Source organism: Xiphophorus maculatus, chromosome 17, assembly GCF_002775205.1.
Source record: "Xiphophorus maculatus strain JP 163 A chromosome 17, X_maculatus-5.0-male, whole genome shotgun sequence".
Taxonomy (NCBI): Eukaryota; Metazoa; Chordata; class Actinopteri; order Cyprinodontiformes; family Poeciliidae; genus Xiphophorus; species Xiphophorus maculatus.
In genome coordinates, this window is record NC_036459.1 from 17448318 (window position 1) to 17474443 (window position 26126).

General features: G+C 39.7%; 2 protein-coding genes across 6 annotated transcripts; one reads left to right on the forward strand and one right to left on the reverse strand.

The window, feature by feature from the left end:
* rbm17 (RNA binding motif protein 17) lies at positions 1 to 9647 on the reverse strand. Of its 2 annotated transcripts, none has more exons than XM_023349950.1 (13): positions 9568 to 9647; positions 8083 to 8231; positions 6992 to 7108; positions 6754 to 6920; positions 6543 to 6655; positions 5836 to 5886; positions 5515 to 5647; positions 5283 to 5434; positions 4964 to 5014; positions 2551 to 2627; positions 2364 to 2462; positions 2207 to 2279; positions 1 to 277 (listed from the first exon to the last, which is right to left on the reverse strand). In XM_023349950.1, exons 2-13 carry the CDS (start codon positions 8203 to 8205, stop codon positions 174 to 176), a joined length of 1260 nt encoding a protein of 419 aa, XP_023205718.1. In that variant the 5' UTR covers positions 8206 to 8231; positions 9568 to 9647; the 3' UTR covers positions 1 to 173. The 2 variants fall into 2 exon arrangements, with proteins under 2 accessions (XP_023205718.1, XP_005808088.1); XM_005808031.3 differs by lacking the exon at positions 9568 to 9647 and adding an exon at positions 8604 to 8654.
* il15ra (interleukin 15 receptor subunit alpha) lies at positions 9600 to 23704 on the forward strand. 4 transcript variants are annotated; one of them, XM_023349951.1, is made up of 8 exons: positions 9600 to 9698; positions 12403 to 12597; positions 15578 to 15616; positions 16799 to 16837; positions 19124 to 19207; positions 20050 to 20166; positions 22621 to 22708; positions 22797 to 23704. In XM_023349951.1, the coding sequence occupies exons 1-8, from the start codon at positions 9620 to 9622 to the stop codon at positions 22858 to 22860; spliced, it is 705 nt and encodes a 234-aa protein (XP_023205719.1). In that variant the 5' UTR covers positions 9600 to 9619; the 3' UTR covers positions 22861 to 23704. The 4 variants fall into 4 exon arrangements, with proteins under 4 accessions (XP_023205719.1, XP_023205720.1, XP_023205721.1 ...); XM_023349952.1 differs by having other exon boundaries at positions 22624 to 22708; XM_023349953.1 differs by lacking the exon at positions 20050 to 20166.
* Positions 23705 to 26126: the final 2422 nt, after the last annotated feature.

Below are 26126 nucleotides of genomic sequence, written 5' to 3' on the forward strand. Positions count from 1 at the left end.
TCGGTTTATACCTTTTATTCTGTATTGGCATAAAGGTATTTAATAATCACAACAACAACAAAAACACCAGATGACGGAATCATTATTACTACATATACACTGCTGTTTATAAATGAAAAACATATGTACAGGCGGGGAGGTTGCTGCAGCCTCACAGGGTCAGCTGGCAGACATCACACCTGCTCCCCGAGATCCAAAAGACGAAACTTGTCTAGATTGTAGAAGCAGGCCTTGACGACTCGACCCCCGAAATAACGTCCATTTAGATCCACAACGGCTGCGGAGGAAGAGGAGGTCAAAGGTCAAACAGGATCATCAATATTTATTTAGAATCACCATGCGTTTAAACTTCTGCCCTCCTTCAACGTTACATCCCTACAGGGCCTTGCATTAGCATTCACATGTCATGGCCACAAACTTCAGCGTATTCTATTACGATTTGATGAAATGCCGCAGTACAATGTAGTACATAAGTGTACGGAGAATGAATTCTTTAAAATAGCAATAGGAAAAAGGTCGGCCGATTACCAATCACACAAAATGAACAAAACTGGGACATGTTTATCACTGCGCCCCCACTTCTAAAAGGTTCCTACCAGCTTTGCACATCAACAGCTCAGATTGGGTTCAGTTTTTCAAGTCCTGCCACATATTTTCTGCTAGATTAAGTTTCAAATTTTGACTTGGCCATTCTAACACATTACAACAACTTATTTTTATCCAAATAAATCCACTGGAGTGCTGGCTTTATGCTTGGGGTTGATGTCCTAATGGAAGCAGAATATCCAGTCTCAGGTGGTTTGTAGTTTCCCCCCAGATTTCTTGTCTCTGCTAAAGAAAAACGTCCTCAAAGCATGATACAAATAGAAACATCACACTTTTTAGATTTTAGTTTCTCAAAAAATATTGAAAAGCACGCGTCGTTTTCTTGCCACTGCCAATTCTGCACTAGTTTTGTGTGAGCGTACATAAAATCGCACTAAAATACCAGGAAGTTTCTGTGGTTGTGGATTGATTGTATATCTAAAAGCCCGTCGACACAGAAGGTTTAACGCAGGACTATTTGTCACACTTTAACCCGTTCGAAGAATCTAGTAAAAAACGGAACCGATGTGACGGCGCGTGTCATGCAAGAAGGAGTGACAGGGTGTCCCTCCTTCAATAAGGACAGCAGCCATTTCTGAGAGTCCACACACAGAAACGGGTCCCGTCCATTTACTTGGAAAGACATTCAGCAGAACCGCCTGGTACAGAACCCGCACTTCACAGCCACTACAGCGTAAAGACAAGCGGACGCACACTAAGACTTCCTGTGAGACAGCAGGCTGAGTTTAATGATAAATGTTGTCACATCCTGACTTGTTTAGAAGCACAAAAGCAGAACACAGTGAAGCAGAAATGTACTTAAAGCAGACTAAAACTACTTTTAGGAAAGCTGAAAAAATGCAAAAAAAAATTTTTTTCACTAAAAAATAGCTTCATAAATTGACTTTTGGAAAGAGCTGAATTCATTTTTTTAAAAAGCAGCATAAATCTACTTTAAAACATATTTGCATGAACTTACTTTTTTTTAAAGCAGTGTTTATTTACTATAAAAAAGAGAACAAGGGGCGTGCCGTGGTGGCGTAGTGGTTAGCGTGACCCATGTTTGGAGGCCTTGAGTCCTCGACGCGGCTGAAAAAGTACCACAGCAGCTGACAATGGAACCAACGTCGCAGTTCTGGTCCCAAATCTAGCCGAGTCCATCGGACCATCATGTGTGAAACCTTTAGACTCTATGGACTGGAATACGATTAACTGCTTGTCTTGTAAAAATGAAAGTTGTTGTAAATTGATGCAACATAAAAAGCACAAACTGAACTCAAAACTGACCCTAGATAAAAACATCCAGTGAGTAGATTATTTTTTTTTCTCCACCCATCTTCTCAGTATAACCTGTTCTTTGAGAGCGCGCCCCGCTTTCTGGGAGCTGTGATGTAAGCGCGGTTCTGCCGGTGCCGTAGGGAGTTATGACATAACACCGCAGGGAGTCGAGTCTCACCTTGATTCCGATCTGGGCCGACCCAATTAAGAGTAAGACACACTTCTCGGCCCGAGTTATCGGAGCGGTTACACAACGGCGAAAGGAAAGCGAGGCCATTACGTTAAAAAAAAAAGTTGGCCTTGGGTTAAACAAACGAGGAGAAAACGGCGGGTGAACTCTGACCTTTGATGGCCGACTCCACCCGCTCAAACTCTAGGAAGATCCTGACGGCTTCATCATCCGTAACTTCGGCGATCTGTGAAGGAGAGTAACCTTGTTTATTGCCTTTTTTTTTTTCCAATCACTTTGGACGAACTCTGTCGAGGTTTATTCTCCGCACCTCAAAAATGACACATTTCACAACTTTGCCGTATTTCTCGCACTCTTCTTTCGTCTCCCCCTCCAAGTCTTCGTCCACTTCTCCTCGACCCACCATGTTCTGCGAAACCGCAACACATTTTAGGTGTCTGCTTTTTTTTATTTTATTTTTTATAAAGTACATCTTGTGGGAAACAAAACAAACATACCCTGAGCAGAACCACTTTGGTCGGGTTTTTCAGGATCTCCGTCAAGGGATTGGCCTCCGACTTCTTGGAAGAGTCCGCTGATTGGCCGGAAACGCATAACAAGACAACATTTACAGACGTGATAAAGATGTTTACTCAAGACGTGAAACTATTCGAGCCGATGCTCAGTGGTGGCAGAGCTGACGTCCGGTGTACTTTTCCGATATGGCGGCTGGAACAACAGAGCCCGGTTTTATTGTCTCGCAGCACGGCTGAGGAACGACTGACTGGGTCACTCAGCCGCGCTGCGGTTGGCGTTCCAGGAAAAGTGTCAACGAAACCCAGGAAGGAGATAAATGTCTGACTAAAACATTAAACGGAGCCAAACATTTGATCTGTCGGGAGACGGCAAAGGTTCACTCGGTTTCAGAACATTTCTCCAGTTTCAGGTTTATGCGTCTTTTAAGAGTTTGTTGTTTTTATTAACAGATAGCAACTACAGGAGAAAATGCAAAGAAATGGGAAATGGAAGCCGATATCAAACTGGAAAAATCCAATCTTTTTTCCTGATCAATGAACTAATCATACCCAAGACTGACCGGCATGACCACAACGCTCTTTACTGTTGTGCCTCAACGCATGGCTAATGGTTTTATGGCTAAGCAACCTCTGTTGTGGAGCAACTAGAAATAAAGGAATAACCTGGCATGCAGCCACATGTGACATCTGTTGTCCAATCAGAACATAGAGCTGCTTTTAGACATATTAAATGAATGAATGAGGCTTTTGTTTCAAGTATTGCTTCTCTTCATTGTTACACAGTTAGCCACATTTAAAGTAGGTAAAAAAAAATTATTTATACTGTTGCTAAAATAATAAAACAGATTTTTGTTTTACAACTGAAACATTTGTATTATTTTGATTCTGATTCCTGACCATGACAAGCTAAATTTAATACTAGTTTAAAATTGCTTATTTAGAAGAATATTATTCCTTTTTTACCAATCTGTTCTTAGATGTTAGTGGGTTAACTAGTCAAGCTATTTACTTGACTAGTCTGATTAAGGTAAAAAAAAATAAAATTTAATAATTTTTTTTATTTTGGCAACTGCAAATATTTCCAAAGGTGTACATTTATTATTATTATTATTATTATTATCCATGAATAGATAATAACAGAGTAGCAGTTTTCTTTCACCCAGAGGTCCTACGATGAACACCACCATGGGGAACTCCAGGATTTTTATCCTGGCATCTCATGAAGGGATTTTAATTGGTAGGAACGGTATGTGCTGGAAGGTCTCACAGCTTCATCTTCTGCAACGGCTATTTCTGACTCAGCTTTAGAAATTCTGCTTGAAACTGTGTGAGTAGCTCCTGTTTCTTAACACTGATGCCAGATGAGAAAAGCCTGTCGGAATAATCAGCAGGACTATTTATACTTTAGACTCTTGATTAACTTGTTAGAAGGCATAGCAGTGTTTCTAATTGATCCTCCTGGTCTTCTAACAAAATTGCTAAGATGGCCACAGGAGTTGCTGTTGTTAGCCACCCGGTGGGCGGGTCTTGTCATGGTAAAGTACAGTAGAAGGGGACGTCGGCTGCGTTTCCATGACAAATGTGTGCAAAACTTTGTCAATATTCCGCTAATGTCGGAAAATAAAAGTGTATGCAGTGTATCCATTAGATAAAAAACGGAATTAAAATCACACGTGTTTAAGTCGTTTCACGCATTAATTGAAAAACATTTCTTAGACTATGAGAGGGTCAACTTGCATGATTGTGCCATTATTATTATCAATATGTTACTTGAGAATGATCTCAAAACTACAGTATTATCGTTTGTTGCAATCATTTTTGAGACAATTTATTGGCTAGCAAAATGTGTGGTCGTGACAGGCCTACTTGTGATTAACATATTTCAGGCACACTTAAAAAAATAGGATTTTAAGACATATAAGACCTTAAGTTTAGGTACATAAATTCAAGTCTTTTTAAGGATGTCTAGAGACTCTGTTGTCAGCCTGCCAGTTGATCAGTACACACCTACCATGCGACATGACAATATGGCACAAAACTAGTTAAAAAGGACAAAAGACACACTCTGGGTAGAATGGCGAAACATAACATGCTTTACAGGTTAGAGGTGTAATTGTGTGGTTAGCAAACTAAAATACATGAAAAATAAGAATAAGAATGAGGTTTTGAAAGACGTTTTTAGAAAACATGCATTACTAAAACAGATCTTTTTCTGCATTTAACTTCAAAATTGAGCAAAACAACATTCTAAAAAACTAAACCAAAAAAAAAATCAGTTCATGTTAGTGGATCTGGAAGCACTAACACACATGCAGACACACTTTTTAAAAAGCTAGACATAAAACCAGACAGAGCGTTCCCCACACAAGAGTAGGAGAATAGGATGGAGGCCAACCTGCAGAGCCTCCGCTGGAAGGATCAGCCGCCCCTGACTGGCTCGACCCTGCTGCTCAGTCGCACCAACACACACACACACACACACAAAATAAAACACATGCACACAGAGTCACTGTAAGACATCCACCTGCTGCAGAATGACACCGTCTTACTCGCTGCTGCGGCTAAAATGTCAATGATGAAGACTTTCACATCAAAAAGCAGATGGAGACAGAGAAGCTCTGACGAAGCAGATTTAGCTGTTCATGCTGCCGACGGATAAAAATGACACCGAGCTAACAGTGGAAACACGTAAATGGTGAGAATTAGAGACGTACGTTTTTCCGCGGCGTCCCCGATGATGATCTTCCCCCCCCTCTTGCTGGTCTTCTCCACAGACAGCGCCGTGCTCAGGCCCTGCTCATGCTTGCCGAGGCCCTGGCCTTCTTTGAAGCCGTACTTCTGCATGATCTTATGGGCCACCGTACCGCTGTTGGGGAGAACACTCGTCACACGGGGGCTTCTTGTCCTGAAGCTACCAGACTGAGAGGAAGAGGCTGGAGGACTGACCCCATGTTGGCTAGGAATGAACTGGTGGGGCCGGGCGGCGAGCGCGGCCGGTCCGAGTCCTCGTACATGGGAGGAGGGATGGCGGCCTTGGCGCCTCTGCCGGGACGACCTTCGTCTTCGTACGGAGACAAGCCTGCGGGGCAGAACGCAAACACTGCTGCTGGAAGTAGGGACTGTACGATACTGCCCTCTGCTGGATGTTAATTGATTTAAAGTCTCCTTTTCCACATTTTAAATGATTCACCATTTAAATTCTAACGCATTCATTTGATACATTAAACTGTCCGTGTTACATTAGGGAAATGTAGTTGTCACATTTACCCTCTCTGTCCACGAGCGACGAAGGAGGGGCAATGGCTGCTCCGCCCATACCTGGAAACCACGGAAACAACCCGTCACTTCCTGTTCTCACATCAAACACACTCAGGATGACTTTACTAATCATTGTCTAGGCTGCAGTCATTTTTAGGTTCAGTAAACACATTAATCTGCCCTAAACTCTAAACTTAACTTTGCTTCACAATTGTCTCAAGAACGCATTTGTCTCTGCTGGCATTTTCTTTTTCTACCAAATGTTTTCTTACCACTTAGCTTTTTATTTAAAGAAGATCCCTATGACAATAAGCAAAATTAAATGCTTGAAACATATAACTCTACTTATATGTAGCTTGTATTATAAGCTCAGCTGTTGATGTGCAGTTCCACCAGGTGTTTGCTAATTGCTGCTGGCTAGTCTCAAGGAGCTGAGACGGGGAATGGAGGGGGAGGGTTGCTCTCTAACACTGAGGCTCAGACACTGCAGCTCTGAGGCAGGGCTGCGTCTCCAAGCTGGGTCCACTCAGGTGTTTTGCACACCTAGTTGTCATGGAGTATAACTAATTTCTCTAACATGCATGATGAGGGAATAAGATTATAACATGATTTAAAGCTCAAGAAGGTCAATTTTACATAATACTGCCCCTTTAAGGGGAGCTTCTTGCTCCTTATTGGTCGATAAACTACATATCCCCATGGCAACAAGTACTCACTTCGTTTCCTCCACTCTTTCTCGTACTCTTCCTCTTCATCCGAGTCTTCTTCTGTTGCCGGGAAACGAGAGAATCCGCTGGGAGCGCTGCCTTCGTGTCTCTCTTTCCTCCTCCTGAAACACACCAAGTTCCAGGATTTGGTTTCCGGATGTTCAGATTACACTTGAAAGTTTTAAAAAATGAAAAACAAAACAAAAAAAACTTGATTCACTTTTCCCTCTCTTCGATCTCCTTCTGTCGCTCCTGCTCCCTCTTGCGCTGCATCTCTTCCCGGTGGCGCTTCATCACCTTCTCGTAGTCGTTGGGGAACATGGGGTCGTACTCGTCGGCCAGCGGGATCAGAACGTCCCCGGAGGAGAATCCGCTGGGAACCGCATCCTGACGGAGCCAAATCCAGTTAAAAAAAAACAAAAACATTCTAGGGGACAGTGCTGGAGCGCGAGGCAGACCTTGAGTCCAACGGCGGCGTGTGGAGGAGTGTCTGTGTTGAGCCGGTCGTCGCTGGAACCTCCTCTCTTCAGATCGATGACGGGAGCCAGAACGGTGGTCTGCTTCATCCGCTGAGTCTGGAACACAAACGTAACCTTTATAAAACATCTAATTATTTTTAGTATTTTTGGCATTATTCAGACTTGTGTGATTCTTCTACACATTTAAATGAAACTGAGCAGGACAGTTTTCACTCTGTCCTGCCCTCCACACTCCAGAGTTCCAGTTGTTAAATCCCAGAGGGAAGTTAAATGCTGCTGATGATTGTGGGCAGGAATGATCTCCTGCAGCAGTCTGTATTGCAGCGGTTCTGTGTAGGCCTCTGACTGAAGACGCCTTGTTGTTGTGCAATATTCTCGGTTCTCAGGGTTGCCTGTTATTATTAGAGCTGCAGCTGATGGATTACTTCACTAATCAATTACTCTGACAATTAATTGGATAAAAAAATTCGAGACATTCAGCTGATTTTTTTTTCTTAACCAGTTAAGCCTTTTTACACAATATTAGAAACATGTTAAAAGATGCAAATAAGTAAATCATTTAATTACTTTTTAAATAAGAAAATAAAAACTAGCTGACAAGTGTTTCTGTAATCCATAAATCGCAATTAATTCAATTAATCCTTTCAGCCCTACTTGTTATTATTTTCTTCAGTTTCTTTTGATGTAAACTTGTGCATTATGCTCCCAACTCGATCTCTTGTTTTTTTTGAAAGTCAGCGATTTCTTTTCAGAACCTTTTGGACAATTCATTCGGTCGCACTTCCAACATGGTTTAAAACTAAACTATCAGGCCACACCTGATTTCCAAATATGTGCTTTCATAACGGATCCTAATAGGTTGAGACCTCAGTAGCTGATAAAGTAAGAATTTAGTCTCTAGTCTGTATAAAGTCCCAGGTTCAGTTCTCAGATTAGACAGATCTTGTGTTTGCTTGAGCAGTTGTGTCCATGTTATAAAACATGCATTCTGGGAAATGTATGCGCTTATCCTAGTTGCTAATAAAACACCCGAGCTGTTGCGCACCATTCCTGGCAGCATGGTGAGCTACCTTAGCCTGGGTCAGGGCCGCTTTCTTCACTTTCAGCTGAGACTGGAGCAGCTTGAAGTTCTTGGACCAGCCTTCGGTCTTGGTGTCACTTGCACCGACACCGAGGTCATCGTACAGCGACATGCTGACACGGTCAGTGCTGCAGCTTCCTGCAAACACACAAATCACACACACAGGACTGGGCTTTAATTCAGACTCAGCGGCTTCGGTTTGCCCTTCAATTGCTAAGTTAGAAGCACCGGTAACACCAACTAATGAGTAGAGCTAGCACACAGGTAGCATAGCTAGCTCACATCAAAATCAATAGCAGTTTAAATTGCCTGATATGCTAGCAAAGCTGACTGAATGATTGTGACAGTTTGCTAGCATAAGCTGAAGCTAATATCACTGCCGGCCTGTATTCTCTTGGAGAAAATACGGGCAAAAATATGTAATTATAAGAATTCGCTTTCAAAGTTCTTATAATACAACCATACGGATATCTAAATTAGACACGAAAGGCTTTAGCACATTTGCTTTACCTCCACCCCTCGCTGTAGCTTGCGCGACGGAAGCAGCGGAAAAACAACAAGACAAAAAAAGAAGTTGCGTAACAATAAACGCGCCGCCTAGCGATGGGAGGATTTAGTAGATTTTTTTTTTTGCTTTATATTTAGACGTAAGCATATTATTATTATTATTATTATTATTATTATTATTATTATTATTATTATTATTATTATTTTATTGCAAAAATGTATCCGCTTCTCTTTAATTCTGCAATAACAGTGGCTGACTTGACTCGAAAACACCAGCAGGTGGCATCACCTACCAAAAAGACTGTGGTTCTAACTCTAGAGAATTCTCATGGGGTGAGAAATGTGGCCTCACTTCTTGGACTTTAACCGTCAAAAGCTGCATTTACTTTCAACTTGACTTTGAACCACTGAGCTACAGTACAGTCTTTCTTTTCTTTCTTTTTTCTCTCAACACAATAAATGCAATAATTGTAGTGCATGTCCAGGAGACATCTAGAGTGGCTTTTACAGCACAGACTGCTATGGCTTCTGCTTGTACATCTCTTTTAATTGCATTTTTTCCGTCCACTCAACTTTCTTTTCTGTCAAAAGACACTGTTACGTTCGTCCGTGTACACCAAAACATGCAAAACTAACCGAAATAAAATGTTTGAAATGACACACATCCTTATTGCATGTGTGTCATGAATCTAAATCATACACTAGTTTCAGTTTTGCAATTAACTCACTAAAATAAAAATGACTTTTTGATTATTCATTGAGTTACAACTGTAAACGTGCACTTGCCCGTTTGCCGACAACAACAACAACAAAAACTACAAATATGGCGTCGATTGAGTCGAGCCAAGAACCGACTTTATTGGCGATGCGCAACTGAAAGTCGGCGATTTTGAAAGTGAAACCGTGAGCGTGACGGCAGCGAGCCCCGCGGTGGTGGCAGGAGATCACTCCCTGACGATGGTCTTACCGGATGTGGACTTCCAGGGAGAACATGTTGTAGAGCCGCGCCGAGCTGGCAGATGGATCCAGGTCGGTTCTCCACTTCTGTCTGCGTCCTGATGGTGTGTCTTCTCGGGACGACGCGGCTCTCCAGCGTCGGTAGGGACAGAACGATCTCCGTCTATATTTACGCTGTGCTCTGGTTAAGTAGTATTATTTGTCAAATTCAAATCTCGTGCCTACACTGAATAGTTAAATCCAGACTCAAATACATTTGAAATACATGTTTTAATTTTGAATTTTTTTTTTTTTTGTTGCGTGGTTAAATATTGTTTTGTTATTTACTTTCTCTATACAAGGTGGAGCCATGGGTTCATGCGTCAGTGTAAAATTGCAAAACAAATAGCGCAGCTCAAGTTCTTCACGTTGTAACAGTTGGTGTTTTTGGAAAAACCAAAAAAAAAAAAAAAAATAGACCAACAACTAAATGTCTCCTAAATTGAGATGATAACAAATGTATTTGGTTATTAAGCAGGTTTTAATGAATAAATTGACTCATTTTAAGGTTTTGCAGCAAACAAAGTATTCTGAAATGAATAGAATTTGATCCAAAATGTAACATAAAATTGTATTTTATAGAAAAGACAGCATTTTAAGTGGTTTTTCGGAACATCTATGAATCACTAAATCTAGAAATGTATATTTATATTAAGAAAACATATTTCTCCGTTAGTGTTCTGTTTATCTGATGAACAAGCTACTTCCTCTTTGCGGTTCATGTGGACTTGTGCTTAAGGCAATTTAGCTTATGATCCATCCTGTTCTGACCTTCCGGGCCAAATCGTCATTAACTATTGAGGTTATGCATGATAAATCTGCATTAACATTGGTATTAGCAGATATTAATAAACAATGTTTGTTTCAGCCTGGAAATATATAACATGAACGTCAAGGAGAAAAGATATCAGAGATGTCGGATGTTGACATCGGTGCAAATTGTCATATTGGTGCACACAAGTTCAGATTGTCTTAGATATTAGAAGAGTTAGACAATAAATAAGTTCATGTAAATCAGTTTGCCACGCTGTAATTTCTCCAAATGTCCCGGTTGCACCTCGCCTGAAGTGGCGCCGAGGCAGACGGGAGGTGGAAGGTGACCTTAATTCCACCCCATCTGGCCTCAGGTTGACTGACGCCGCCTAGCAACACAGAGTCAAACCTCTGCAAACCCTCGACACAACTGGAGACAATTCCTGACTGTACATGCAAAAAAATTCAACGGAGAGAGAAAGTTTTGTTGTTTTAACTGGCGCTCATTGGCTCCCTGGGCGTTTGCCAATGTATCCAATATCAAATCTCAATCTCGTTGTAATCTGTTGATGACAAATAAATCTTATCTTATCTTATCTAAAGCTGCCCCTAGGTCATAGTTATAACGTTCTTATGTTTCAGGATGTAATGCGGTTTTTCTTCTTCTTCTTCTTCTTCTTCTTCTTCTTCTTCTTCTTCTTCTTCTTTCTGTCAAGCTCTATAGTTATATAATTGTAAGCTTATTTACAAAAAAACACAATCCAGAGCATTGTCAGCTGTCCTTTTTTTTTTTTTTTTTTTTTTTTATGAAGCCAGTTGTGTAAAACATTGATTGTGGAAACACATGCGGCAACAGTAACTTCAAAAGAAACTGTTTTCTGTCTACAGTCATCAATCTCTATTATTATGGAATTTTGGTCAACTCTTAATTATAAAGTGGTTTCAGTGGATTTCAGATTTTCATTTCTGATTTGAGCTGTCAGACACATCAAATATCATCACAGTAAAATCTAAAGTATGCTTGTGGTTAACTTAATGACGTGCCTGTATTATTGCTGCATCAGCTGCTTGGTTTTCACCAAACGTAGCTTTGTGAATATGAGGCTTTCTTACAAACTGTAATTGTTCTACTGTGACTTCAACATGAAGCATGCTAACATGCTAAAAGTTCTGAGGTTTTTTGTGTTTGTTTTGGTTTATTTTTTTTAATTATTTCTCTTAATATTGCTAAATCTGACAATAGGAAAAAAACAAATCTTAACTGTGTCTAATGCATTCCTTTGGTAAATAAGCCTAAATCATCACCCATCCGCCCACCACGCCTAGCAGTTGGTGTGAACATCTCAACGTCTGGTCTCAGCTTTTTAAAGAAGTCATCGTGTTTCATTCAGACTCAGGTCTGTAAATCTAAATCATTTGTCTTTGCATCCCTTCCAAAAATGTGATACGCGTAGCAAGCGTCTGGTCACGGACTTTAGCATTCAGCATGCTAACTGTAACCTTGTAGTTGACATGTAGTTGTTTTGGTTTTTTTTTATGAATTTTTGCGTTCTGTGGTCTTCCATGCTACTTGATTTTTTATTTTTTTGTAACAGCCGTCTTGAACGCTAACTTTTAACAAATCAACTGAAGTTCGCCGAGTTTTAAGGTGCAGCTCTTGTGTTATTTTGTCATTTCTTTGACCGTTGGACGCTCACTCCTCACTCTTGTAGCTCTTTCCAGATGGTTCAACTGCAACTACTGCTTCTCCAACATCATTGCTGATATCTTCTCTCCTTGACGTGCATGTTAGCTCCAGAGCCACAAACTATCAAAATGGCTCCCGTAGAGGGGAGATCATCATTCATAGATCATCTTAATGATCTATGAATGAACAGCATCTGTGTAGATTTCAATGACTGTAGAACCGGCTTGAGACCTGAATAACTTTTACGGAACTGAAAAGAGCACCGAGTTTCATTTCACCCTTACTAGAAAAAGAGGATGTGAAAGTCAAGCCATGGCGTGACATTAGCCTTGATGTCGTTTTCTATTGTCTGCATTTCTCTTTCAGGCCAGTGCGCATGTCCAGAAATTCCCAGAAGAAGTCTTACTTTGCCACCAGAAGGAAAAAACTGCTTCAACGTTAGCGACAAATATCGCTACACGTGCATTCCCGGTTACGTGAGGAAGGCCGGAACGTCGAATCTCATCAAGTGCAACAATCATTCGCAGTGGACCACTACCAAATTTCCACTGGAGTGTATACGTAAGGTTCTTTTTCTTTCTCTTCCGACGTTTAACAATGGAACTTTATCAAGTTACCGTCATGAGGCGTCGGGTTTCGTAGAGTTTCAGGAATAGAAACTCGACTAGGACACGTTTTATGGGTTGGTGCCCTCCGATCCAGGAAAACTAAATCAGAGTATTTTTGTGAGGTGGCACGCTTTAGCTGAGGAACCATTTCTGAAACTGGAGAATCTCGTCTGAACCCCAGGGAACGCAGCACATGCATGTCCACACATGGAACTGGTGGGAAGAGATTCTGGCCTGCAGCTTGAACTCCTGCATGGGTGGCTACTCCTGCTGACACATCAGAACTGAAAACGACATGAAAAAGATGCTTTACACGCCTCAAAATGAAGTAAAATTACAGTCTAAAACAAGAATTTATAGGAAGCCAAAGGGGACGGGAAGTAATTGGGTCTAAATCATCCTGTGTGGGAAGCAGAAACCTGCCACGGTGTGTTAGGTGCCTTTGTAGTTATATATATATATTTTTTAAAAACACAACTTGAAAGTGCCTGAGTTTGAAAAGTCAAAAAATTGAGGGAGAAAACTGTGGAATTTTGAAATGAATCTCACAAATTTCCTAGAAAAATTGTGACCGTTTCCGAGTTTCAAAAGCTGAAAATGTTCAACATTTGAAACTCAAAAATGTCCATGTTTTTCCTAGAGAATGTCCGACATTAATATCAGGGGAAAAAAAACAAAAAAAACATGAACACAGACGTTTTTTTCTGGAATATTTCTGAGATAAATCTCCAAATTTCATTGGTTTTAGCGGAAACGTGCTCCTTGTTGTCCTAACCTGCGACGCCGTTGCAGAAACCAAAACGACTGAGGGGGGGGAAAAAAAGCAACAAGAAATGAAATCCAAACCATGTTAAACGAAGTTGCCTACGGTAAACAAAAGCCAATATGGTGCCAATAAAAACGTCAGGAAGTGAAACGAAACAAACACAAAACTCTCACTCAGCCTGTAAACCAGGACAGGACCAGCTGCTGGTGTGTGCTGGAAATAAACACCGACCCAGAGAAACCAGTCAACACAGCAGAGTGTTTATCAGTCACGGTCCAAGACTTTTGAGGGTCGTTCCAAAGGCTTGCATCAGCATTTCTGACATCTTGAAATAACTTCTGTTAACATTAGTTTTACACACACCGTGAGCAGGAATTTACAACATCCCCTGATGATAGTAAAAGATCCGACTGCCAGGAAACAGTTGCGTTGTTTCAGTTGTAATTACAACACTTTCATGTCCACTGCAACACAAACGGCTGAAAGAGCTCTTAACTTTTCCCATCGGTACATCAAAGAATGATTTTGCTTTTTTAAACACGTTTTTCTGGTTAGGAAAAACATTCATGGTGCAGTTTGTGCTGCGGCAGGAACACATGTTGCTTTTCTGTATGAAATAAAACTAATTATATTGTATTATAGTGGGTTTTTTTGTCATATCTGCGCATTATTAGCGGTTCACTCCAGTTTATCAAGTCAAGTTTACTTGTTTAGCACGTTTCAGCAACAAGTCAGTTCAACTCGTTTTGCAGCATAAGAACATATTTCAACAACCAATCATGAAACATTACATTTAGTGAAATGCCGTCATCAAAGTCGTCAAGCAAATATACGTCAGATATATTGAGAAATGTTCCAGTCGTCACGGTTCTAAGGCAGCTCTAAGCAGGCAGGTTTTCACCCTTGATTCAAAGGAACTCAGTGTTTTGGCAGCTCTGCAGTTTTCTGGAAGTTTGTTCCAGATTAGTGGAGCATAAAAACTGAATGCTTCCCCATATCTAGAGTATCTTATTTCGCACATGCACAATTCTAAGCAGTTACATCTCGCCTACCAAACATAGCTCCTTATCTATTGTAAATCCAAGTGAGTCGCTCCCAAAAGAGAACAGCCAGTCCAAGAAACGGGTCGAGGCCAGTGAAGTTCTATTGTCTTCAAACAGATGATGCATTTTCTACTTCATCTAAATGCTACTTTGTGAACTTTTAAAGTGTCGACACGTTTGCCTTCGGTAGTTATTTACACAGAATTATAGAGGAGCTACATAATGGAGGACAATGGAGGTTGGAGGTGGTGCGCCATAAATTATCGTCCTCTGCGAAACACACACTGAGTAGGAACCATGTTGGAGTGTAAAGGAAATAAAATAACGTTCACTTAACATTGTTGCTTTTCACTCTAGTGTCAGATCTAACAGCTATTCTCTATAGGAACACTTGACATGATGTCTCTTTTCTGTATGTTTCACACAGGAAGGTTATAGTCGGCGCACCACTTTCTCTCTACCTACGTTTCCTGCTTCAGTAATAGCCGATTGCTTTGTGAATATGCAAACATGGTAATTTAGTTGAAATGATTTTGATTTTTATAGCACCAATTCACAACAAATCTTAATGTTGTGAATTGATTTTTTAAAACAACAAAAAAAAAGGTCGTTGCAATTAGTTATTGCTTTATTTCGAGCCACACAAAATAAAAATATATTTATGCCCACTTATTGTCTTGTTATAAGGACAAGACATTTAATTCACGCTTTATGGAATAATACTTTATTTAGACATAAACAAGAAAGCATTTAGCTCAAAGACGTCAGGCATGCATTCCAATTGATCCTTGTTAATTTTAGTTCATTATGCAAATTAGTTTAAAACGTGTTCTATTTAAAGAAACCCAGCAGATGGCATCAAGTTATTGATTTACTGTTTTAAAGGTTCATAAAAACAAAAAACTGGGATGTTTCTGAGATCGGACCCCGTTAGCCGGCCTTTGTCTAGGACCTTCTTGGACTAGCCGTTTGCTTCACATGATCGAAACTTATGCTGAATGAAACGAATCAATCTACAGGTAAGACGTTGACTGCTAATAAATGCTCAACAGAATCCCTCTTCCAGCCCCCTGACCTCTTCCCTTTGGACCTGGACATTAATTAACTCACTTTTATTGTTTCAGCTCATCCAGACTCAACTCCAACGCCGCCACACATTCCAGGTATGAAACTTTTTTTTTTTTTCTGGAAAAATGCTGTTTTATTTTATTTTAGTTAAAAATTAAAGGTTCTCTTTATGCATTTTAAATGTAAGCGCATTGCAACACGTGTTGCGGATTCCCCCAAGCAGACTGTTTCTGTTTGCTAAATCATGGTAAATGTAGGTGCACTGTGCTACCAAAGCAGTTTAATATATTGATATTGATTTATTGCTCTCTCACACTGTCATCGAAAAGACTGTCATTGCAGAATGTTCATCATTCTGTTGCCTGCACCAGCTTGAATTATACAGTAGGTTAATACCAGAGGGTAAACGGTGTGTTAGAACAGGGTCGAAAAGATTGATGAAGTTTAGCATTTATTTTCTAAGTTTGGATATTATTAGAAGATAGAAAGATTCTCAAAAGAGAACTGAACACCCCCAGATAAAGGCATACTCATTTAGTTATTTCAGAGCTTTTAAACCTTCTGTTCCTCCTGGTAGCAGTTTCTTAGACCGGATCTGTGGTTCTTAAACAGGACCTGGTTGAATACCAAACAAGTTGTTGAACTTCCTATTCCTCTCAAAGTCTTTTAAAGAATCTAGATTGGAAAAGTCTGTTGTAGAATTTTGAGACATGTCGGAATTCTATGAGAATCTGTTTTATTGCCTTCGTATAATCAGTTAGACTGAATCACCAGGCAAGTGGTGTGTTTAATCTACCTCTTCAGTAAGGATTAGAGACCACACATTTCATTAACGTGGTTAAAACGCAGGTCATTTCTTAAATATGCCATAAAAGAAGCTAATAAAACAGCCACACTCCATGACAGACATATTAAAGGGTGTTGATTCAGAAAACTTGAAGCATTTAAAGGAAGCGAAAGAAGCTCTGAAGTTGGGAAGTTACATTTAGACTTTTACCTAAAATATGAATGGGTTGTGTTTTCTATATTTTGTTTAGCTTGCATCTGTTAGATTGCTGTTGGGTTAGTTTTCTGTATTATAATAATAATAATGTTAAAATTTGGACGTTTGCAGGAATATTTGTTTATCATCTGCATACAGTGACATTTAGTGTTTGGGTTTTATCTTTCTTTTTCTTCCTCTTGCTTTTTTTTAATTATTATTATTTTTATGCCCTGCTGTATTAACTGATAAGCTCTGAAGTTGATGGACGAACTATTCATTTATTCTGTTACAGATGATTCAAGCATCACGACTGCGGCAACAAACCGGCCAGGTAGGATCAATGTGTGCAACTGAAACATGAACATTATTTTTGGTTTTTGCTGCGAATCCGAGGAGAATTTGCTTTACAAATACATTTTGTTTATATATCAACCTCTAAACCCATATCCTTGTATCCTTGATCACATTACTATTCCATAACTTTAAACATAAAGTAGGTTTTTTTAGGCTTCTATAAACCAAATGTTTTACAGCCAGTGTAGGATCAACATTGCTCAGGCTTTACTTCTACAGTTCTCGAGTTTTATATTTGCCTAAATTCCTCGCTTGAAATTAACACAGGAAAGAAGTTTTAGATTGTAACAGTATCTCTAGGCATGACTGCATTAGTTACAACATTTAGTTTTCCTTTGGCAAAGAGTACTTTTGAACTGAATTGAATTAAGTCAAAAGTTGAATATTTTTTCAGTTGTGACAAGTCTTATGACTTTTTGCTGCTGCTCGTTCTGATAAAGCAGCAGACATAACAAGACACGAGCCTGCTAAAGAGAGCCAAACGTTTTCATACCACCACGGGTTCTGCTGTGGTACTTTTATCGATATGTAGGTTCAAGTATGTGCATAAACACATATTTGTTATTTCACCTAGAGGGCAGTACTATGTGTTTTTAGGTGACAGGCTGAAACAGGGTTGGTATGTGGGCAACATACCAACACGCAAGTAAAGTTTCTAAATGTTGTAATTTCAGCCTGAAGCACTAACCTTAACAAGTTTTGTTAAGGTTAACTTGTTAAGGTTAACAAGTTAACAAAACATGTTTTCAGGAACATGAAAACTTAACAAGATTAACCTTGTTAATAAGTTTTCATGTCTCATGTTCCATCAGGAAAACACCTTTGAAGTGTTTTCCTGAGCTCCTCTTGATTAAATAAAAATGAAGCACATTTTTGACAGAGCTGGTTTCAGTGCGTCTGGTGGAGTTGTTCTGATGAAACCGTGTTCATGTGGTGACGGTTCCAGCTGATCAGCGCTTGTTGGCTTGAGTTGCTGTGACTGTGATGTAATTTGCGCATGTTCTTCTAAAACGGAGGAACTGGTAAACGTAACTATGACTTTCCATTAACTGTGCGCAGACTTAGCATAAAATCTTGCGTGTTCTTTAACTGGGCCTGTTGAATCTACATTTACTCCAACCAATATAACCAATGTCCAGTGTCAGCAAAAAAAAAAAAAGCATTTTTCACTTTACACATTTTTTCTAGTTTCTTTTTTTTTTTCTTCAATTTGTTAGACTTAAATATTCCAGATTATAAAACAAAATGTAAAATAAAGAAGAGGTGACTAAATGTGTAAATTCAAAATTCAATTTCAACCGACTTTTTCATTATGTTATGTGGAAGAAGAAGCTACCTGGCCCTATATGGAAACATAATTAATCCCCTTGTCAAGTCATGAATTATGGGTAAGAGAAACAATTTTTGGTGTTTTTGATTCATTTTTCTCCAGGCATCATAACTGACAAACCTGTAGCATCAGAAACATCACAGAACGAGAACCAGTCGGACAACATGAGAGCCTTCAAATCATCCTAGTCGACTTTATTTGTTTTTACTTTTTTTTCATTTCGCTTCCAACTCATATTTTATTTTATTCCTGTGTTTTAGGTTAGTGTTACTTTTACCTCAGTGCCTCATTTTCCAGGTCTTCAATAGCTGTTTCCCATTCGCTCATTCATTCACCCTTGTGTCATCCTATAATCATCGTCCCCGGTATAAATACACGCCAGTTCAGTTACTCCTTGTCAGATCCTCTGTTATCTTTTAGATTTCCGGATGCAGTCTGCTCATTTAACTGTGTTTTTCCCACTTTGCTTTTCCCGTATCGTCTCTGAATCTGAGTCCCCAACAACAACAAGACAGCAGATTTGATCTGAAGGTTCCAAAAGATATGAGAAGCAAAGCCTCCGACCTCTACCAGTCTGGGAGCAGCTGCAGAGAAAATCTGCGGTGTGATCTGAAGCATCCCGTTCATGCTAGAAACCCTCAAATGGGTCTGAAAAGAGGAAATACTCAGCCACACTATGTCCTACTCATCAAATTCTTAGAAATTACGCAACTGGTTGTAAAAAAAAAAACCAGTTGATGAATGAGTAAGAGCATCGTCTGAAGAAGCTCCAGGTCCCATTGCGATTTGATTTTGCAATTTTTTTTATTTTATTTTTTTACTGTTGGTGTTAAAAGACGCAAACAGAAATACTTAAATGACAGCAGGAAGAGAGTTGGTTTTGCTAAAAAAAAAAAAGAAAAAAAGATGGTAGCTTCTTTTTCTATTTTGCAGGAACTTCCACCAGCCATCCGACTGGAAGAAGCTCTACTACTGAAACTACAAGCTCAGCTGATATGGAGGAGCAAAGTACATCAGGTAAGAAGCATGGAATCCTAACAGCTGCTTTTATCCAATCAATCAATCAATCAATCAATCAATCAATCAATCAATCAATCAATCAATCAATCAATCAATCAATCAATCAATCAATCAATCAATCAATCAATCTTTATTTGAAGAGCACCCAAAGTGACCAAAGGGCTGTTCAGATACATAAGCGTGGACCAAAAAAGCGGCATAAGAATTTTATGTCTTATTTTTAACCATAAGACACAAACACCTACAATAAAACAGTTAGCCACTAGGGGGCACCGGTAGCAGTTTGCTGGTCGATCCCCGATCTTTATTAGTTTCTTGACTAACACCTGTATTGTGGCCCTAATACACCGTTGATGTTTCATTCCAAACTCTATTAGATAATGAGGCGTCTGACTGTTTAAACATAAAAAACAGACAAAATTAAAGTCTTGACATCTCAGTATGAGTGTATTCTCAGTAGTTATCCTGTTCTGTGCATTTAGGTTAGTATTAGTTGGTATTAGTTCTTATCTTCTAGTTAGTTAGGTTGTCATGCCACAATCGCATATCCACTCTATTTAAGATTCTTGGTTTCCATCTTTAGAGTCGTTTTGATAGACCAGTCGCTCCTGAGAAGGTCTGGATTTCTAGAGTCCCAAGCCCTAACAAACGGCTTTATATGATGCCATACGACTTACGTTTAAAGTTTATTAAAAATATGAATTCTGAGTCCTGACAAAGATGTGTAGGTTTAGAATACAACTCTGCATGAAAGAATATGTTGGTTTCATGGTTTCTTTTATTTTCAGATGTGACATTTTTTCATAATTAATGTGGCAAAATAATCTTTTTGTGTGTAGAAACTAAAAGCACAACCACAGTGGTTTCCTATAAAACTCGGAGCTCCACATACTCACCAAGTAACCATAGCAACGGAAACAGCTCTATGAAAGAAACACACACAGAAACGTTCACAGGTAATTTTATATCCTAACTTCCTGGAAGAATCTAGCTTGATGCTGGCTACAGTTATTGACACCTTTAGTAAAGATGTGTAAACAGCCTTAAAATAAATGAATCTGGGTCATTTGTCCATATCTCCATCAAATGTGGAAAATACCAAGGAGAAGGTCTGTCTCCCACCGGTGGTGTACATAGACCTGAACCCCCTCAGCTAAATAATCAGCAAGACTGGCTATGGATACCAACTCAGAAATAGGCCAACTTTCAGGCACCTCCCCGACATGGATTGAGTTGCGCTGTATTCTAAGAGTGAGCGAGACATTGATTCACTGGTTCACACCACCTGTATACAGCAGGGACATCAGGATATTATTTGGGCTGGAGAAATGTGGCCACATGGTGACTAAAAAAGAGGGTCAGATAATCCACAGAGAGAGTATTGCACCCCCAGAAAGGAGAATAGTAAATGTTGAGGAAAATTATGCCTTGGAATACCACAGGCAAAAGGCAACCACAAGGAAAGCAGTAACAGCCAAATACCTGCAATGAGTAAGGCACGTTTTGGGGATTCTGCTCAATGGCAAGAAGAAAGTCTGGGAAGTCAACCGCTGTGCCTAATCAGATACCCTGCTAGGGTAATAAATTGATCAAGCACACAAGCTTCTTACCATTCATGGTGGATTTCACCCCAAATCCAGTATCCTCAAGCTGTAAGCACACAGAAGGAGGCAGAGGTCTCATGAGCATCAGAGATTAAACATCCAAGCGTCAAGAGTACATCAGGAAGATGGCTCCAAGGGATGAAGCAGTCTGATGATAGAAACTGGAAGAGAAGGAGATGAAAGAACCATCACGGGAGGATAAACCCCTTCATGGGACGTACCCCCAACAGACAGCTGAAGTGGCCAATATGACCAAATCCTACCAATGGCTGGAGAGGGTTGGACAGAAGACATGAGCAGATCTTGAGCACCAGAGCAATAGAAACTTAGATTTACCATACCAGGCAAGATCCCAGTTGCAGGCTGTGCAAAGAGGCATCAGAAATAATACATCATCTCACTCCCTTACCAGGTGTAAGATACCAGCAGGAAAGGACTACATGGAATGCCATTGCCTACGCCTGTTCTTCACAGGCGTGGATTTAACTGGTTCAGGCCAGATTTGTTTCCATTTGCAGATCCTGTGTGGATCCTCCCTGTGTATTTGCAAACCACCATTTTCTTTTTTAAAAAGTTTTATTGGCTCTAGTGGCCTTTATTTGATAGTGAATTGAAAGGAAAGAGGGGAAAGACATGCGGTAAAGGTCGCCAGGTCGGGAATCGAACTTGTAACAGTCGGGTCAAGGACTAAGGCCTCCATATGTGGGTTGTGCTTAACCCCTGTGCCACCACAGCACACCCGCAAACCACCATTTTCAATCCACGAACAAGACAAGCTGGTGAGACGGTAAGCTGTAACTTGATAGTTCCACAGTCAAACCTTTAGATACAAACGTTTTACCAATTGTGGTGGAAGAAACCATACAGCATCAATTGGAGGGGGCAACCAACAACAAACAAATACTGAGATGTCGGAGAAACTAACTGCCCAAGAGTACTCACCTAAAATGACATCATCAGAGCGTCCACCACAGACCAGATATTAATCGACTAGAGGGAGACTTAACAATGGAGAAGGAACTGAAGTAGATGCTATATTGTACAGAAACATCTGTGCAAAGTACAAACTGGAGACGCCTACATCAGAGTGGAATGACTGAATTAAAATCTAATGAGATTTCCACATTCCTCAGAACCAAGTGGCAGGGCTTCATGTCTTTTGTGCTCAAAACCTTTAATACTTGTGTTTGCATTTTCCGTTTGGAAGCAGGACTTCATGTCGTTCTTCTCAAAACTTGTAATGCTTGAACTAAAAACTTTTGCTCTCTTTCAAATGTTCACTGTGCTTTCTCAAACCTTTCATCTAATTGCTGTGGAGACGTGGTTGCTGCGTCTTGTCTTGATTCCCGAACAGCGAGCCATGTGTGGTGGCAGGATGAGCTCTAATCCAGCTGGGTGGCCTGTGTCTGACATAACACTTAACGTTAGGTCATTGTTGATCACTATTGGAAACAAACGACTGGAGATTGCTCAACAGGAACTCCCACAAACTTTGATCAACTCAAAACAGAAGCTTTTCTTCACACAGAATAAATGCACGCAAACGTGTTTGACGATTTCTGAAAAATTGCCTGCAACTTTCTGGTGCTGCAGTTTACTTTAAGGCTTGTTCCACATCTTTATCGGGGGGCAGAACAACATTGTGGTTTAAATAAATGTTTTTAATGTAAAGAATTCTATACTTCGGAATCCATTATGTTGCGAAAATCAACATGATAATTTTTCCACTACAAACATTTCTGACAGTAAGGATGACAGAACGAGTGTTTTAGCTGAGTATGCTTGTTTCTCTCCGTTTCCCATTAGCAGCAGACACCAGAACAATTGCCGCCACTTTATCTGTGGTGATCCTATTGGTTTCCATGAGTGGCATCATCTTCGTACTACATCGAAGGTAAGCTAGAAAGTAAGCACTGGTATTAAACAGAGACCTCAAGGATTCATGCTGACAAAATGTCCCTTTTTTTGTTTTCCTGCCATAGGAGAAAAAGGCCGATTCCCCCTCAGGAAACAGAGGAGATGCAGCCAATGAACAATCCCTCTTGAGCCGTGATGTAGAATTTGTAGGAAAAAAAGAGGAAGGAAGAACGAGCAGCCTGTATTTAAAAATGAACTGTGATATCACCCTCACGCTTGTCAAATGCTGTTTTGAAGCCTGGAATCTGCCATCTTGTCTACTTTATTTAAACAAACAGGACAAATTGTCTGTAAATATGTTATCTTGAGCTAAGATTTATTCAGCATATTCTGATGGATGTTAAATCTCTAAAAGCAATAGAGGAGACTGGGGTAATTTGAGCCAAAGGGTAAGTTGAATTACCAGTTGTTTCTAGGAAACTGTAAAAAAATAAATGAATAAATAAACATTGATCATGTGACCAAATAGGAGGAATTCATCGTTTATGACTTTCCCTCAAGGGGAAAGTGATTACATCTTTATTTCCCTTTACCTTGCAACGTTAAAATGACTCGAATCCCTCCAGAGTGGAGCCGCAGCGCCGTAATGAGCGGGAACAAAAACCGTTTCTCCCACCTGAAAGTGAATTTAGTCTATCATAAGTTTCATAAAAAAAATGTGCTTATGCTTGTTGAGGCGCTTATCAAGCTCAAATACATTCACACACTACACTCTCATATTCTCACACAAAGGGCCTTTGTAATTGTAACATCTATAGAAACTCCTCAGACTCCCGTCTCCCAGGAAATAGAAACTTAGTTGATAAAATGACGTAAGACATCAGATGACCACCAGGTGCATCCGTAGTATAGTAAACGAATCTTCCCGTTTTTGATCAGATGCTGTATAGACTCGGTCACATTCACACCTAGTCTGTAAGGGTAAGCGTCTCCTTTTTTAGCGCTAAAAAAGAATAAAATAAGTAAAGTCTGATTACTTGTACTGGCTGATTTTCTGCTCTGTGTGCGGTACATTTTTGATCCATTTTCAACATGCTAAAACAAATATTTGTAATTTTGTTTTATACATCAGTTGAGCAACAATATAAGGTCATAAATCAAAGATAATTTCAGTCCAGTGCCAGCTTTTGAACTTGCTTGTTGCTTGTTGAGATGCTACAACCCAACCACAAATTTGAAACAAGGATTCAAACTGCCTTTTTTTTTTTTTTGCTCCAAAGTTTAATGTTCAGTCCCCAAGAAAGCATGCTGTCTTCTTTTTTTAAATCTTTTTTTCTTTCTTTTCTTTTCTTCTTTTTTTTTTTTTCACTAAACAGCACGTTATCTGTTGTATCCGTTGAATTGTGTACAACAACTACGGCTTTACTTACCCCGCACCAATGCTTGTTTTACCGGTTTACCTCACATACGGGGTAAGTTGAGCCATGAGAACTTCAACAATATCTAAATAGTTTACACTTGTTTCGATTAAAGATGGATAACATCCTTAAATATATGTAAATATATAGGTTAAAGCTAATATACCTGCCCTGATGTATTAGCTAAACATGAAAAATGTCTCTTCTTCCCCCAGTCTCAACAAAATACTCAAATCAAAACCATAACTACCGATTAGAACTGTATTATCTTCTTATAGGAAAATATTTTAAGTTTGATTGTTTGTGTGTGTGACAAATAGTAGACAGTTTTATGCAATGCTCAAACTTAGGATCTCGAACTGTATGATATTAGTGATATAAAAGAAACTTTGATGCTGCTAAGCCGTCCGGCCAGCCAGAGACAGCCCAAGATCATATGGGGCCCTGAGCAGAATTTGATTTGGACCCCCTCTAATAAATAAATTTCATGGATTTTTTTTGTTGTTAGTTTTTTTTTATGAAGGGAACAAAATAATTGTCTCAGCTCTCAAGTTATTCACGTCATATTTATTGCATTGAAAAGAGGAAGTAAGCTGTTATCTCACTGACCTGCAGGTACAGTGTGCATGGAATGTAACTCCTGCATAAAAGCAGCAGTTACGAGCTTCCCCACAGCATGATGCCTCCACTGCCTTGTTTCACCACAATTTTAGAAAAATAAACTTCTGTTTTAGTCTGGTTTTGTTATTAATGTGCGCTAAACACGTAAGTTCAAGTGTGCATGGAGAAAGATGAACGCAAACAACATGATTGAATTTTTTATTTATTTTTTAAAAATCACTGGCCCTTTAAATCATCTGTACCAAATTCAATTCCCAAAGTGAAACGAAATGTTCTCGATACTCATATCATCCAAGTATCTTCAGAGAGTCATAGTGGATGGTGATGATGCAGAGGGTAAGGAAGGGTCTCCAGTAGCAGTCAGTCCTGCAGTGACTCTGAACAGGCCTCTGACTGAAGACTGCTGCTGTGTGACAAAATTGTGTTTTTGTTGAACAAACACCTATTCAAGAGTTGGAATAGACATTTTTGTTATATTGAGGCCTCAAGGTTTCAGTGTAAATGTTCTGACATTGGTTACGTAAAAGTAAAGTGGATTTTCTAACAACTATGAATTTAGCAATCAGATTATTATCATTTCCTCTGTGTGATTACAACTGGTAGGGATTTATTTAGAAATTTAATTTTTTGAAAAAACGTAACACTGATATTCTTGGGGGCCCTCTGCTGGCCTGGAGGTCCAAGCAGCAGCTCAGCCCCTTTGTGCCTTAGGCCGCCTCTATGACCAGCACACGATGCTCAGTCGATGTATATTTTATAATGTTTAAAGTCTTTTCTGATTTCTCTATTTTTATTCTTTGCAGTCAAATCACTATCAATGGCGTGCTTTAGTAGACATGCACTGTTTCACTCTGTAGCCTTAATCTTATATGATGCCTCAAAACTACTGTGTTATAATGTATCAGTGGAATGCACTCTTTAGAACACTTCCATTTTTTGTGACCCTGTACATATTCTTATCTATTGCTTGACCTAAACATTCATGAAATGTCAGGAAGCTGGCAATCATTTTGATATGTTTGTTGTTTATACTTTTTAGACTGTCATGTATTTGTGAAATTAACTGACCCACGTATTCAGAATGAGATGAATTTAATAAACAACAAAATATTTACTTCTCGTTATTATGGCATCCACCGCAGGGGTCCAACTCCAGTCCTCCCGGGTCGGTCTCTTACGATTCTGACGAGGCAATCCAACTATTAGTTTCAGGTGTGATATGCCAGGCGTACAGCTAATAGTTGGAATGCTGAAGTCTAACACTTAGCTATAGATGGTTAGCGGCTAGCTAGCCAAAAGAACTAGATGCTAGCTGTTAAGCTAAAAATACACGTTTGTGGCTTCAGTGTAAAAACAAATATTGTGTCAGTTGCTTTTGGCTAATTCAGAACTCTTGACAGTTAGCTTTAGACAGTT

Coding starts and splice junctions, on each gene's coding strand:
- rbm17 (XM_023349950.1), bottom strand. CDS start 8,205: ATGTCGCTGTACGATGACCTCGGTGTCGGTGCAAGTGACACCAAGACC. Junction 6,656..6,753: donor GAGATCGAAGAGAGGGAAAA/GTGAATCAAGTT, acceptor GGTGTGTTTCAG/GAGGAGGAAAGAGAGACACG. Junction 2,628..4,963: donor TTCCAGCGGAGGCTCTGCAG/GTTGGCCTCCAT, acceptor CCGGCCAATCAG/CGGACTCTTCCAAGAAGTCG.
- il15ra (XM_023349951.1), top strand. CDS start 9,620: ATGGATCCAGGTCGGTTCTCCACTTCTGTCTGCGTCCTGATGGTGTGT. Junction 9,699..12,402: donor GACGCGGCTCTCCAGCGTCG/GTAGGGACAGAA, acceptor TTTCTCTTTCAG/GCCAGTGCGCATGTCCAGAA. Junction 19,208..20,049: donor GGAGGAGCAAAGTACATCAG/GTAAGAAGCATG, acceptor TTTTGTGTGTAG/AAACTAAAAGCACAACCACA.